This window comes from Callithrix jacchus, chromosome 13, assembly GCF_049354715.1.
Source record: "Callithrix jacchus isolate 240 chromosome 13, calJac240_pri, whole genome shotgun sequence".
In the NCBI taxonomy this organism is placed as follows: domain Eukaryota; kingdom Metazoa; phylum Chordata; class Mammalia; order Primates; family Cebidae; genus Callithrix; species Callithrix jacchus.
The window spans coordinates 119,346,491-119,362,698 of NC_133514.1; the positions used below are offsets into that span (position 1 = coordinate 119,346,491).

General features: G+C 42.5%; 1 protein-coding gene across 7 annotated transcripts in view; it reads left to right on the top strand.

Annotated features, from left to right (window-relative positions):
* The window catches only part of ZNF236 (zinc finger protein 236), a 161,687-nt gene that overhangs the window by 98,508 nt on the left and 46,971 nt on the right, over nt 1-16,208 (top strand). For all 7 annotated transcript variants that reach the window (XM_078348282.1, XM_078348280.1, XM_078348283.1 and 4 more), the window contains 6 exons: nt 1,093-1,194; nt 1,687-1,838; nt 3,033-3,136; nt 8,114-8,265; nt 10,028-10,240; nt 14,123-14,405. In XM_078348282.1, coding sequence (XP_078204408.1) covers nt 1,093-1,194; nt 1,687-1,838; nt 3,033-3,136; nt 8,114-8,265; nt 10,028-10,240; nt 14,123-14,405 — 1,006 coding nt within the window. The remainder of the gene's footprint in view (nt 1-1,092; nt 1,195-1,686; nt 1,839-3,032; nt 3,137-8,113; nt 8,266-10,027; nt 10,241-14,122; nt 14,406-16,208) is intronic.

The following is a 16,208-nucleotide window of genomic DNA, read 5'->3' on the forward strand; positions in this document are numbered from 1 at the left end:
CTTCCGATTTTTTTCCATACAAATATGCAGGGGTGTGTATGTGTATGTTTGTGTGTGTTTATGTGCATATAGAACTATACAAATAAGGCTGGGTGTGGTGGTTCACACCTGTAACCCCAGCACTTTGGGAGGCCAAAGCAGGCAGATCACTTGAGGTCAGGAGTTCAAGACTAACCTGGCCATGGTGAAACCCTATCTCCACTAAAAATACAAAAATCAGCTGGGTGTGGTGGTTCACACCTGTAATCCTAGCTACTTAGGAGGCTGAGGCAGGAGAATTGCTTGAACCTGGGAGGCTGAGGTTACAGGGAGCTGAGCTGACACCTCCGTACTTCAACCTGGACAACAGAGTGAGTGAGACTCTGTCTCCAAAAGAAAAAAGTTATACAAATAAGATCTTGCAGTGCGTACTATTTTGTAATCCACTCATATACCCAGTATACTGTGAACATCTTTCAAGTAAACTGGATGATCTTTAGTGTTCTGTTAAGTACACTCAGTGTAGATTCAGACTAATGTGGGTCAGTGAACTGTTGGAGACTGGTTGGCAATGAGATCAAGCTCCTGAAGCAGAATATAAAGCAGCACATTGCTTCTTTCATCAGTAGTTTGGCTACAAAAAGCCCATGTCAGGCCAGCTGCAGACTGTGATTAGTGACATAGCTGGCTTCCGCCTGGCACAGGCTGCTGCTTTCACACAGGGCTGTCAACAGTGTGCTGACCAGTTGACCGTTTTATTTTACGGTTGTCTCAAATGTATTTACTCTCTAGGTAGGATTATACACTTTTCCTGTGTGGTACCTGCAAGCACGCACACCCAAAAAGGTTAAACAATTATGTAATGTAACACCATTTTAGAATATTGCTTAATGGAACAATGTCTAAGTTTTTGGACAGACTGTAAGGCTTTCAGGGATGATATTCTAGAAATGCAAAGAGAATGCTTTAAGCATATACCTACATAAATTATCTCCCTATTGTCTTTTAAAATAAGGAGTCTGATATTTGAAAACTCGCTGAAGTGTACTTTTGGATAGATTTGCAGATGTGAAACAAATGTCTGAGTCCCCCTTTTTGGTATCTCGTCCCTAGATGGGTTTGTGGCTCCGCAGGACCCTCTGCGAGGGCCCATAGAGCAGTTTGACGAACAGACCCCTGCGCAGCAGCCCTTCGAGCCAGCAGGGCTGCCCCAAGGTCAGTGGCGGGTTTTCAGTGAAATTTGTAAGTGATCTGTACCTCAATTGAATTTAATTTTACAACAACCTTAGATGTTTTCTCTGAAGGCTCTTGTAAAATGTATGGTTTCAAACCAAATAACTTTTTGCATGCATTGTAGATTTTTTTTTAATCGATGCATACTATTTTGTGGTCTGCTCAGGTCTTCTGGAAGGTGACCTTTGCAGCCATACCACACGTAGTTTCCAGCCAAGAAAAGGTGGCTGAGTAGAAATGGGAACTTCATGGTGACTGGATGACTGTGGCTGGTGCTGTGTGATGTCTGCTAAGCACAGCTCCTGCCTGTTAGCAAACAATGTTAGAGCCTGCTAGTAACAGCTAGTCCTGATTCTAATTCACAAAATAGAAAGGCCCCTTTAGACATGGTAGATTTATAAACCTACCTGTTTTAGCATTTTAATGTAACTTTAATATTTTTCTGTAGAACTCCTCTTTTCTAATTTATTTCAGGTTTTACAGTGACTGATACATACCATCAGCAGCCTCAGTTTCCACCTGTCCAGCAGCTACAGGATTCCAGCACACTTGAGTCTCAGGCCCTCTCCACAAGCTTCCACCAGCAGAGCTTGCTGCAGGCTCCCAGCTCTGATGGGATGAGTGTAGTGAGTATGGACAGAGGGGTGCGTATGTGGCCGTATTTAGCAGGTGCTATTTCATTCCTCACTGTGATGATTCAAGGTTTCCTTAAGGGAAATTTTAAGAGACATGCTCACTTCTTGTAACAGTAAGGTTACTGCATTACCTATGAAATCCTCAGTGTTTAGTACATAGGGTTTTCTTTTTCCTTAAAACATTTTAATTTTACTAAAGGTTTCAGTGCCATGGTATGGCTTTGCATTTGTGATTAAAAGCCAAATATTTACTAGAGTGTTATGTATAACACATTGAAAGATACTATGATGCTTTAGGTACAAAGCCTAAACATTTTTATTTGTGGGCTTTTAAACATGTTAGAAGGAAAATGTAATGAATGCTGACATTTAAAAATATTTAAAGTTTTGTCTCTTACTCCTAGTTGGAGACGCTTTAATATTGCCTTTGACTTTCGTTTTTCTGCTTTTGGAAATTTTTTAATAGTGATGAGAAATGATTGACCAATTGTTATCCCTTCTTAAAATCCACCATTGGTAGCTTTGCCCAAGTGGTAGGGCTGGAAATTTTCAGAACATTTTTCTCATAGCTAGAAACTACCTAATCGGCAGCAGTTGCTGAGTCTGGGAAGCGGAGAATCTACTTCTTAGCAGCTGACTTCACTCCAGAGCTCTCTAAATAAAACTGTGCAAACCCAGTTCTGTGATTGTAGTTTTATCGAAGTTGGTTTTGGAAGTCAGCTAAACAAATGAGACACAGGCCCTTGCTTATAGCAACATTCAGTTACTGCACAGGAATGGATGACTCCACTGTTCGAAGTCTGTCCTGTGACTGTCCCGGCCTTCTGAAGGTCAGTGGAGCTTACCCTCTGCCCAGGGAAAGCATGGGTCTAATATAGAGTGGTTAGAAAACATTGACCAGATTTTTGTTTCGTCCTTGCTGTGGTAGCATGAATTGTAGTGCCGCTGTCAGGAAGGTATGGGGCTAGTGTGACTGCTCTATGTATGTGTGTACCATTCTTGGGGATCTGGAGAACATGTCTTTCTCACCCTCTGGTTAATGTGACAAGAGGAGACATAATATTATACTTTCTGAAGGTGGGATTTTATTCACCATCAGTAAGAATAGAGCAAATGAAAGAGGAATCTCTTACTAAGATTCACAGATATTCAAGTAGTTTGCTTTATACTTCTCTTAAATTTTAGACAACTCGCTTGATTCAGGAGTCATCCCAAGAGGAGTTGGACCTACAGACGCAAGGTTCCCAATTTCTAGAGGACAGCGAGGACCAGAGCAGGCGCTCTTACAGGTAGTTGTCTGCACAGACCAGCTTGCGGTACTGCTGGCTCCCGGCGATGGATGCTGCTGTGCGCCTGCCCTGCTCCAAGGGCTTTGCAATTGCATTATCTCAAAACTGTTTGAACAGTTCCATTGTCATCCATATTCTGTAAATAAAGGATCTGAGACAAAGGAGATTACCTTGCTAAAATTTTTACAGCAAGTAAGTGAGTGGGCCAGGATTTGAATGAAGCAGTCTTCAGTTTGTCTGTTTGAAGTACTCTGCTGTAGCTTCCCGTCTGAAGTTGACTGCTTTAGTCATTATTATTACATTGGCAGAAGTTACTTAAATCTGTATTATGCCTTTTACCCCAAGACTCTTCATGTGCTTTATGTATAACAACTTGTGTGCCAGGATACAGCACAATTAGAAAGACAGCTTCTTCGGGCGGGGTGGCTCACGCCTGTAATCCAAGCACTTTGGAGGCCAAGGCGGGAGGATCACCTGAGGTCGGGAGTTCAAGACCAACCTGACAAACATGGTGAAACCCCGTCTTTTAAAAAAAAAAAAGATTTTTAGAAAGACAGCTTCTTAGCTGTGTCCATCCGCTGGCTCAGAAGTACGTATCAAGCACCCTCTGTACACAGTGTACCACACTGGTCACTTGGGAGACGCTGGTGAACAGACAGACTCCCACCCAGCTCACACTGTGGCATCTACACTCACAGTGAATAAAATGAATATTCTTACAAAATGAAGGATGAGCATGTATGTCATAAAAATTAGAATATGAGTGTGGTTTTTTTACAGAGATAGTCTTGGCTTTATAATATGTTGATATATTTATATATATATCAATTCTATATATTTATAATATGCTTAAAAGTACTTTTCAAACTCTAGCACATTTTTATTCCGGAGCCACTGAAGCAAACACCACACCCCATCTTCTTTACAGTCACTCTTGAAGACTGATAAGCTACATTGCCTCCAATGAATGCTCTTAAGATTTTTTTAGATGCATAGGTTTTGCTAATATTAAACACATAATGTAAGTACCTTGAACCAGTATGCTTATGCATTAGATTTCTTCGTAAGGATGCTACGCTGAGGTCTTCATGAGTTTGCAAACTGCAAAAATATATTAGAGAGCCAGATGCAGTGGTGGGCCCCTATAATCCCAGCTACTCGGGAGGCCAAGGTGGTTGGAACACTTGAGCTTAGGAATTCAAGACCAACCTAGCAAGACCCCATCACTGATATATATATATATATTTTTAATCATTTTAATTTTAGCCAGATGTGGTGGTGCATACCTGTGATTCCAGCTACTTGGGAGGCTGGGACTTGAGAATTGCTTGAACCTGGGGGGTGGAGGTTTTAGTAAGCCACGATTGCACCATTGCACTCCAGCCTGGGTGATGGAGTGGAGACTCTGTGCCCTCCCAAAGGGAAAAAAAACAACTTTTATTTTAAATTCAGGTGTTACATGTTCAGGTTTGTTTCTGATTTTAAAAAAAAAGTATGTGTGTGTGTGTGTGTATGTGTGTGTATACATATACAGATACACACCTACACACATATGTATATGAGCAGTGGTCCCGTCTTTGGGATGGGGTTCCAGGAATCCTGAGGATGCACATAGATGGGCTTCAGATTTCTGTGACTTTCCTGATATTTTATTCACACTTTCTTTTATTCAGCATATATTTATTTGCCAATGTCTAATTTGGGATTTTGTATTATTTTTAAGTGCGATTAATGTTTCCTCATGTTTCCTTCATGACATCTGCTCAGGCATTACTGGACTTTTACACATTGTATCATTCATCCATTCATTCATTGAGGATGCCTTATGTGCCAAGCACTAAGACCGAATTAGCAAAACAAAAGAATCCAACTCAGTTGTCATGAAGTTGACAGTCTAGTAGAAAGAGTTAATAAGCAAAATGAACAAGTAAACTGCATGGTAGATGAGATGTGACAGTGGGCCATAGAGAACGGAAAGGCGGAAGAGGCTGTGTCGGGGGCCATGTGATAGCTTTTTGCAGAGTCATTCCGATGTACAGAATGTCTGTAAATGGCCTGGCGCAATGGCTTCACGCCTGTAACTTTGGGAGGGCGTGGTGGGTGGATCATTTGAGGTCCTGAGTTTGAGACCAGTCTGGCCAACATGTGGTGAAACCCCATCTCTACTAAAAATACAAAAATTAGCCAGGCATGGTGGAACACATCTTTATGTCCCGACTACTCGGGAGGCCAAGGTGGAAGAATTGCTTGAACCCAGGAGGTAGAGGTTGCAGTAAGCCAAGATCATGCCATTGCACTCTAACCTAGGTGAAAGAATGAGACCCTGTCTCAAAAAAAAAGAAAAAGAAAAAGAAATGCCTGTGTGTTCCGGATCCGTTTAAAAGGCCTAACCTACAGGATTCATTGCAAGTCAAGATCAGAAGCATTAGGATGACTGCTAGGATTTTGACCTGAGCAGCTAGGAGGATGAAATTACCATCACCTGAAGAGGGAGCCCTCGGGGAAGCTGGTTTGTGTATGAAGACCAAGGTTTGGGTCTGTGACACTAGGATTGATGTTTGAGGAGAAATGGCATGTAGGCAGTTCATTTCACCAGACTGGAATGGTTGCAAATTCCAGCCATTTCTTATATCACAGGATGGATTCAGATTCCTGTGAGTCTCCTGATATTTATTCACACTTCGATTTATTCAACATGTATTTATTTGCTAATGACTAGTTTGGGATTTTGTACTATATTTGCATGTGATAAATGTTTTCCCATGTTGCCTTCATGACTTTGTCTTGGGTATTACTGGACTTTACTCCTCCTTAATTCTTCTGTTTCTCTTGTATCTTGACTTGGTAGTGAATTCTGTAGGTTGTACCTTCTAAACAGATCCAGAAGTTACATACACTTATTTGGGAGTTGCCAGAGTAGATGGTATTTGAAGCTGAGGAGACAGGCCCATGAGGGAGAAATGGCTCATAGATTGCACCGGGCCACACCACATAGAGATGAGCAAGGAGAAGGAGAACCAGCCTCGGAGATTGAGATGAACCAGCCACGAGACAAGAGAACTTGGAGTGGAATGTTTGCGTGCATGTGTATTTTTCTGAGGAGAGAATATGTAGCTTATTTTGATTCCTAAAGAGATCAAAGATTCTTTTTCAAGACATTGAGAAACATCAGATCTGTAGCCTATCATTTTCCCAATAAAGTACAACAAATTAGAGAACAGCAACGCTCCCCGTACATGTGTTTCCTGGGCAGACTCACTTCAGATAAGCTGTTGCAGCAGATGTGGTCCCTGGGAGCTCAGCATGTTTCCTGTCCCTCTGCAGCTAATCTCTTCGGAGGAGTACACCTCCCTGAAGGGCGATGAGTCCCTGACATGAGCACACATCTCCCCAGCATGATGTTTGTCCTGTGGTGAGGGTGCCACACTGTTAGCATCTATAATGCAGGCCATTCTCGGACGCTTTGGGAGTTTAGCTGTGGTCAACAGAGCAGGCAGTTGTGGTCCGGGCAGAATGTGAACAGCCTTTGCACTAGCAGGAAAGAGTTTACCTCACATGAACAGAGCTTGGTTCTTGGGAGAGGAGGGAGGTGGGACAAGGCTAGGGTTGGCAGAGGGAGGCCATGTCCATTAGATACCTCTGAAGGGTATCTGTTTCTCTGTGTTATAGCCAATATCGTATTGTTGTTGATCTTTAATTAATAGACGTGAGTGTTTTGAAAAGCTTACTTTCCTTATTAGTGGACCTTTTCTCAGTAAATTTCAAGTGATTTCATGATCCTCGGTTCCACAGACTGATAATCTGCTATTCACATGTAGGTCAGAATCAATCCTGATTTCACTTGTAAAATTATTTTTCTAAAATCAACGAGTGACTGTTGTTCACCTGCTTTCTTTCTTTTCTTTCTTTTTTTTTTGAGACAGAGTTTTTGCTCTTGTCACCTGGGATGGAGTGCAATGGCACAATCTTGGCTCACTGCAACCTCTGCCTCCTGGGTTCAAGCAATTCTAATGCCTCAGCCTCCTGAGTAGCTAGGATTACAAGCATGCACTACCATGCCTCACTAATTTTTGTATTTTTACTAGAGATGGGGTTTCGTTACGTTGGCCAGGCTGTTCTCAAACTTCTGACCTCAAGTGATCCACCTGCCTCAGCCTCCCAAAGTGCTGGGATTACAGGTGTGAGCCACCGCCAGACCAAATTTAGAAGAGTGAAATTTCAGGATGTATTCGGACACTTGTAGCTTTTAGTTGAATTTGGACTTGAGAGAAACTTTAGTTGCCTCTATGTGGGCACCCAGTCTAGACATAGGTTAGAGTTTAGTGATGTCGCTAACCTCTTACTGGAGATTAAAACTTAGGAATGGACAAAAGAGACATCCTAATGGAATAAGCTTTTAATAATACGTGAATAGGAGTTTTGAAATTTATGATTATTTTAATCCTTAAGATAACATTAGTCTATTCAGTAACAACTGAGGGGGAAATGATGCATGTTTATATATTATTCAGCATAACTTCAGTACACTGTGTTTTGTATTTTATAAGCAAAAGTAGTGCATAGCTTGGCATTTCCAAGTGACTAGATGCAGGAATGATTCTGCCTCTGAGGCAATGGAAGGATTCAGTGTCTAATGACTTAATAAAGAAGAGAGTGCATGCATTTTCTATTTAGAGAAAGTTTCTAATTAATCAAATATTATGTCTGCTGGGGGGTTATAGGATTTACTAATTTTTGAGTAATACATTTAAGACTATAAATACTCTAAGAGGAATTTGATGTAACAAAGAATTGTTGGCAATGTTTTATAGCTTATAATTTTTTCAGTGTTGGAGAGCACACCTGCTTTGTACCAGTTGTGCCTGAAGGTTTCGTGGTTGTTGTGAAGCCCGTTTGCTTCTCTCCCATTCTCAGGTGCGGTGTTTGTAACTGCTCCGAATGAACGTGTTGCCTGAGTTCTGCATGTTTGCTTTGCAGGTGTGACTATTGCAACAAAGGCTTTAAGAAGTCCAGCCACTTGAAGCAGCATGTGCGGTCGCACACAGGGGAGAAGCCCTACAAGTGCAAGCTCTGTGGACGTGGCTTTGTTTCCTCTGGGGTCCTCAAGTCCCATGAGAAGACACACACAGGTCATTGACTGCCTTACACTTGGGGATTAGGCCTTTAAAAGAAAAGCTCTCTTGAGATATAGTCTATATACCTTTCAGTTCACCCACCTAGAGTGTACAATTTGGTGATTTTTGTGTGTTCACAGAGTTCTGCAACCATAAAAACTGTAATTTTAGGACTTTTTTATTACACCCAAAATAAATTCTGTACCCATGAACAGTCACTCCCCATTCCCCCTCAATGCCCCAACCCTAGGCACCTGTTATCCTCCTCTGTCTTTCTAGGTGAGCCTCTGTAGTGTTTTATAGAAATTAACTCATCTAATACGTGGCATTTTGTCTGCCACTTTCACAGCACAGTGTGTTCAAGGTTCGCCCGTATTGTAGTATCAGCACCTCATTCCTTTTATGGGCAAACTGTATTCCACAGCAGGATACGCGGCATCTTATTGACCTGTTCATCGGTTGATGGCCATGGGGTTATTTCCATATTTTGTTTATCATGAGTAATCCTACTATGAACATTTGTGTATAAGTGTTTGTGTGGACATGGGCTCGTTTCTCTACTGAGGAGTGGAACTGTCTGGTCATATGTTAACTCTGTTAAAAACATTTGAGTTTGTGGAACTGTTTTCCATTGTGGCTGCCGCATTTGACAGCCCATCATAGCGTGGGAGGGCTCTGGTTCCCCACATCCTCGCCAATGCCTATTACTGCTTCTCTTACGACCCGCCTCGTGGATGGTCATGGGCCTTCCTGCGTGTCATTGTGGTTTTGCTTTGATTTGCATTTCTCCAATGGCTTATCATGTTAAACATCTTTCATAGACACTGAGGCGTGTTTGTTCGAATCCTATGCCCATTTTACAATTGGATTATTTGCCTTATTGAGTCATAAGAGGTTTTTATATTCTGGCTACTGGCCCTTTATGAGATATGTGGTGTACAGTTAAAAATATTTTTAACATATTACTGTTATCTGTTTATTCAGTATTTTCTTAATAAGTTTAATATCAATGTATATTTTGTGTAAGGCTTTATTCGAAAATGAAAGTCAATGCTGCTTAGAAACATACAGCCAGGCAAAATAAGGAAAAGTGTTATTGACTAATCCATAGGTTGATGACTGGGGAGTGGCTGTAGTGGACATAGGACAGATTGCTGGGAGAAGTTAATATGGTACTTTGAAGGACCTGCTGCGGAGACAGAGAGCAGCAATATGTGACTGTTTCAAGGAACAGTGGAAGAAACACAGAAACAGGAAGAAAATAGCTAGTTACTTGCTTCTGTGGCATTGGTCTGGAGGAGAGAGGGCCTTCTATATCGGACTTCATTTGAAAATGAAGCTGTATAGAAGTTTTATAGACTAGTTCTCAATGCCTGATCTACTTCACTTGCTGTGGGAGTGATGAAGGATGGATTGGAGAAAACATTTCTAAGGTGGAATCCACATGGTGCCAGTGTAAGTGTTAAAGACCGAGGGCAGTGATTTGTTTTGAAGACTATGACTTTGCAGAGGCTGCTGACTTCAGTAGAGAAGGCAGTGAGACGTCCTATGTCCACTTCCATGTTCTTAGAACAATCCATTTCTAAAGATTGGAAACCCCACCAAATAAACTGTCTATAATTTTGTGATTTACTTTTTTTTTTAACCAAACTCTGCTAAGCCTCAGGGTAGTTTTGTGACGTATTAAACCCATCTTTGTTTGCTTTTGACTGCTTATGCTTTTAAGGTAATGAAATATGACTCGTTCCAAGTGTTTTCTCTGTTTCTGTGCTCGTAGGAGTGAAGGCGTTCAGCTGCAGCGTGTGCAGTGCCTCCTTCACCACCAATGGCAGCCTCACCCGGCACATGGCCACACACATGAGCATGAAGCCTTATAAATGTCCATTTTGTGAGGAGGGTTTCCGAACTACAGTGCATTGTAAAAAGCACATGAAGAGACACCAAACCGTCTCCTCTGCTGTGTCAACCACTGCAGAGACAGAAGGAGGAGGTATTTTTCATTTGTTGATTCAAGGTGTATTAACCTGTTGCTAATTTAGGAATAAATCTATTCACAAATCAATGTGAGTATTCTAACCTGGCCGTGTACACCCTGAGTTTTTAAAAGGTAAGTCTATTTTCTGATTATGAGAGCAGTACATGCTCCTGGAAAAGTCCAGAGGTACAGTGAAGAAAACGTCTGCTCTTGCCAGTCACCACACACTCAATTAGCATTTGCTCCAACATGGTGTTCTTTCTTTTATGCTTCTGCATACATGTCGCTAGAGACTTTTTTTTTTTAACAAATGTGGTTTCTTGCTATATACAGTGTTGTAGTATGCTTAATTTTCCCTCTACCGAAGTTTATTCTAGGCATATTTAATTTATTGAACACGGATCTACATCAGTTCAGATGACTCCATGGAATTCCATCATATTTTGTCACATAATTTCCTGTTGATGGATTCATGGATGTGTAGCTGGTATCTCGTCTTTCACTGAAATGGTAATTTATGTAGTACTGTAGCATTTATGGTGTACTGTAACCCCTGGCAAAACTGTGCTTGCCATTACATGGCCTCATGTAATAGACACAAAACACTGCACAGTTAGAGGGATTAATCTCATTTTGTACACGAGCCAGCTAAACATTAGACAAGTTAATTCGCTCAAGTCCCACACCAAGAGGAAAAATCCTGAGTATTTTTGTGCTTATACTTTGTGTACTTGTAAGACAACTTCTTTTTAGTAAGTTCCACAATGAAATTACAGAGTTAAAAATAGAGGACATTTTGTATTCTAGCACATCATGCCAGCATACAGACTGCAGTTTTAAAGTCATGTCAGTTCTGACACTCTTGGAGGTCAGGTCTGAGTGCACGTGCGGACCTGGGTTCCTGACCATGCCGCAGCCATCCTGTCCTGGCACAGTTGGTGCGCAGTGTTGTCAGTGAATCTTGTGTCAGTGGCTGTGTGGAGATGGGGGTGCTGTGTGGGGCCTGTCCTCAGAGGTCAGACCTACTGCTGACCTACCCATCGTCCCCTTTCAAGGTACTGCTGCCTCTCTGTCTGCTTTGCCTCTACCTGACTCCATGATCACAGCGAGACCATCCGGTGTCCCTGATGGGTTAGGCTGAAATAATGGCAGTCTACTTTTCTGTTTTGAGGAATAAGTCTGTAAAACTTGCCCAACCTCCCTCGAAGTAACAAAAACTGTGACTTTGACTTAACCATTGCCAGAGCCACTTTGCACCTCATTTCTTTAATAGCTAATTCCAGAATAAAAGTTTCTGACCTGTTATACTGAGAAGTTCAAACTCTTTAATCTGATGGTGCTTACTTCCATGTTTAAACTTTTTTATCTTTACTTCCACTTTTAAAATTCTTTCATGAGATTTCATAAAGTATAAAAAGAAAATGACTCTTTCTTTCAAATGAGTTAAAGGCTATAGAACATCCAGGCATTATTTCTAGAACCCTGCCATTTGGAGGGTGTTGATTTATCAGCCAATTCAAATAATCTCTAAGCCTCTTTACATAGTCCTTTCCGTCATGAATAAAGCTTCTAATGCTACTGAATTCTAGCATCAATTTGGGGGTTCTGTTTGGGCTTCATCTCACTGCTACATGTTTATTTAGGTTCACCTTTAGATGTCCTGTTTTCCTTGGATCATTGCGGGGAAACTGTGGATGAACTCTCTTGTCCATAGGAGAAAAGTCACATGTTAAATTGCGTTGTTTTGCCCAAACTAGGGTCTTGGCTAGGGGTTCAGTTCCCTCACATTATTGCCATGTTAGCTTGCGTGGCCTCTTGGCCATCTGCTTCATGCTGTCTTTCGGTCGTGCTTAATTTTGTTGCGCTCTCTCTCTCCGGCCTGTGCTGTATTGATTGTGTTCTCAATTCCTTAAAGAACCTTAGCAGAGGTACCTCCTTATTTCTTCATGAGTGTTGGTGGGGCCACTGTCTATAAGCGGCCCTCAACTCGTTCCAGACTTTATATAATGTGGAATTTTAGTTTGATGTATCATTTTCTGGAATGTCTATGAGAGGGACATTGAGTCCACTGGCTTTATCCTCCATGACTTTCTCCCTCAGCCCACACCCTTGCTGTCCTTTGCTCCCCTCTCCCGTCCCATCTCTCATCTTTCCTTTTATGTGCTAAGAAAAATTATCCACTTTGTTTTTAAATTTACTAATTTGGTGAGTTAATCAGCCACTTTGCAGTTTAGTGTTTCTGTTGAGTTGTAAGTTTTCAGTCACTCATGCAATAATGATCTCCCTGTTCCTAGCCAAACTTCTTTTCCTTTTCTATTCTTCTTCTTCTTTTTTTCATCAATTGGAATGCACCCTTATTTTTCATTGAGGAATGAATATTTGTACATGTAGTTCTCTCTCAGCTGAAGCAGTCAGCTGAGGACTGGTTCCTGGACTCCTGAGGACCCCAAACTCTGCAGATGCTGAAGTTCTGATCTAAAACAGCACGGTATCCGCATGTAACCTATACGCATCCTCTTGTATACTTTAAACCATCTCCAGATCACTTTTAATACCTCATACAATATAAATGCTACGTAAATAATTTGGGGTTTTTTTGAGAGTCACGGTCTCACTCTGTCACCCAGGCAGGAGTACAATGTCATATTCATAATTCACTGCAGACTTGAACTCCTGGATTCAGGCAATTTTCCTGCCTCAGGCTCCTGAGTAATTGGAACTTCAGGCTCACCACCCTGCCTGGCTAATTATTTTTAAATTTTCTGTAGAGACAGGGTCTTGCTCTGTTGCCTAGGCTGTCTTGAACTTCTGGGCTAAGCCCTGCCTTGACACCATGTATGGCCAATTTAAAAATTTTTGGTAAAGATGGGGTCTTGCTGTGTTGCCCAGGCTGGTCTCACACTCCTGGCCTGAAACAGTCTTTCCATCTCAGCTTCCCAAAGCAGTGGGATTGCAGGTGTGAGCCACTGCACCTGGTCGTAAATAGCCATTATACCATATTGTTTATTGAATAATAACGAGAAAAAAAATCTAAGTATTTTCTAACTGCAGTTGGTTGAATCTCTGAATGTGGAAGGCATGGATACAGAGGACCAACCAGATGTATTTTAAAGTTTTATTTTCTCCTTTAGAGTAATTGCTTTTGCTTGAGGATCGTTGGCTAATTTATTAATTTGGTCTCCCAATTTTGGGCTTCTGGTTTTTAAAAATCTGGTGGTAATTCATTTTTTGCCCTTATTAGTAAATGAATATCTGTGTTTATGACCCTGGTAGCTTGTGTGGATCCTGTCAGCTTCAAAGCTTGCTCCTGAATTTGCACGGAGGGGTGGACGGAGGTCTTTAACCCGTGCAATTACTAATGTTAGTAATTGCTCTCCTAAGGGGCACCCTTCACTTGCCTTTTTTTTGGGGGGGATACGTAATATTTGTACATATTCATGATGCACATGTGATATTTTGTTTCATGTATAGAATGTGGAATGATCAAATCAGAGTATTTGAGGTGTTCATCACCTTAAGTATTTATCAGTTTCTCCGTATGGGAACATTTCAAGTTCTCTCCTCTGACTACTTTGAAATATACATTGTTGTTAACTGTATCGTCCACTCTGCTGTCAAACATTAGAGCTTATGCCTTCTATCTAAGCGGACATTTGCACCCTTCACCACCCTGTTCATCCCCTGCCCCCGCTTTCCAGTTCACTTGGCTGTTTTCTTTCTGTGACCTAAGTTTTGCAATAGTGGTGGGAAAATATAGTGACTCTCTACCATCGTAAAAATAGCTTGGTTGAGTTATTAATTTTCATTACATACATACCTATTTAGTTTTAATTGTTTTGCTAAAAATCTAAGTCTTTTTCATTAGGATTTTGATCCTTTTTCCTCTATGTTGTTTAGACATTTGTATGGAGGAAGAGGAAGAACTTCCCGACAGAAATGCGTCACGAAAGTCTCGTCCTGAGGTCATCACTTTCACAGAGGAGGAGACAGCCCAGTTAGCCAAGATCCGTCCGCAGGAGAGTGCCACGGTGTCAGAGAAGGTCCTGGTGCAGTCTGCAGCAGAGAAGGACCGCATCAGCGAGCTGAGGGACAAGCAGGCGGAGCTGCAGGACGAGCCGAAGCATGCCAACTGCTGCACCTACTGCCCCAAGAGCTTCAAGAAGCCCAGCGACCTGGTGAGGTGAGGGCACGGCCGCCATGTGGGTTCTGCTCTGGAGACTGGGGGAGCAGGCAGCTGCCCCTTCGGTGACTTTCACTGCAGCAAGGCCGTTAGTTCCTGAACCTGAGTGTCACCGAGTGATGGCTGCTTGCTTACTTGACTGTATGGTTTTAAGCTTGAGTTAGCTATCTAGAGTAAGTCCTTCCGAACAGTAATTAGAAAGTCTGTTTTCTCCGTAGATTGCTTGTGCTTATTTCTGTGGGGTTGTTGTAGTAGTAAACAGTGAAAACAAATCTATCCATTGAAGAAGGCGGGGCTCTCAGCTCTGTGGAGAGGCAGAAGAGCAGAAGGCGCCCTCCTGCCTGAGGCCTGCCAGTCAGTGTGAGGAGCGGGACGCATACGGGTGACAGGAGGGAGACTAATTGGCAATTGGCCAAACAGCAGTGGTTGATACATGAGATTGAGTTTAGAAGAACTGTGAAGAATCTGGAAACCAAGACCCATGATAAAGAACAGAAGGGGCTCTCAGAATGTCCTTCCTTTCTGGAGAAAGGAAGACCAAAGTATCAATATTCTTCTAAAGAATCAGAAGAGTGGCCGGTGCGGTGGCTCACGCCTGTAATCCCAGCACTTTGGGAGGCCGAGGCGGGTGGATCACGAGGTCAAGAGATCGAGACCATCCTGGTCAACATGGTGAAACCCCGTCTCTACTAAAAATACAAAAATGAGCTGGGCATGGTGGCGAGTGCCTGTAATCCCAGCTACTCGGGAGGCTGAGGCAGGAGAATTGCCTGAACCCAGGAGGCAGAGGTTGAGGTGAGCCGAGATCACGCCATTGCACTCCAGCCTGGGTAACGAGCGAAACTCCGTCTCAAAGAAAAAAAAAAAGAATCAGAAGAGTTTCTATATCTGATAAGGGGGATGCTTATGTTTTGCTCTAGGAGATAGAACAAGTGAGTGAAAGTTATTCTGCAACTTAGTAAAACGAACTGTGAAGATTTCAATATTGCAGGACGTTTCAGAAAACCAAAGAGGGTGTGTTCCTTGTACTCTTGATTCTACAGAGGGCAGGGGCAGGTAGTACAGGGAAAAAGGGTAGCTGGTTTCAAGGAGCTGCTGAGTTGGCAATGCCACCCTAGTGAGCATGCACCTTGACTTCTGGCCCTCATGTGCTGACCACAGCAGGAAGGGGAGGTATGTTCAGCCAGAGAGTGACAATGAGGGAGCTGACTGGAGAAGAGAGAGCCCAGGTCCCCCTGGATAGTGTGGCCACAGGACCCTCGAGCTGCCAGCTCTGTTTGAGCCATGCAGTGCAGTTCAGGGGTAGGATCTAAGTTGATGGTGTCATCTGAGGTTGGGAAATAAGATGTGGAAAGTCACACTAAGGAGAGGAGGATCTAAGGGGTTGTGAGAGAAGACTGCGTGTTTTTAAGAAGGAGTCCAGTCTGGCCAGCAGTTGTGTGTGGCCTGGAGAAACTCATGAATAGCTGATCCAGGGAGATAGTTTTGCCAGTAGGGGCTAGTGATGGAATCACAGATGAGAAAGTCAGGCCTGGCAACGGTGTCGTGTGGAGGCGTTGAGACAGCACTTTGTGACCTGCCTGTGGGTGGGGCACGCCAGCCAATTAGCAGAGACAGGATGCCACCAAGGCAACATGAGGTGCTAAGTGTGTCTCCATCAGCTGTACCTAAAGAGCAGAAGAGCAGGGCATCCTTATAGCTGCGTTTTCTTCTTGTTGTTCTATCCTTTATTTTTAAAAAGTGCAAGGTTCAGCCTCCCAGTGAGTAAATAAAACAAACAAACAAACAACAAAAACAAAAACT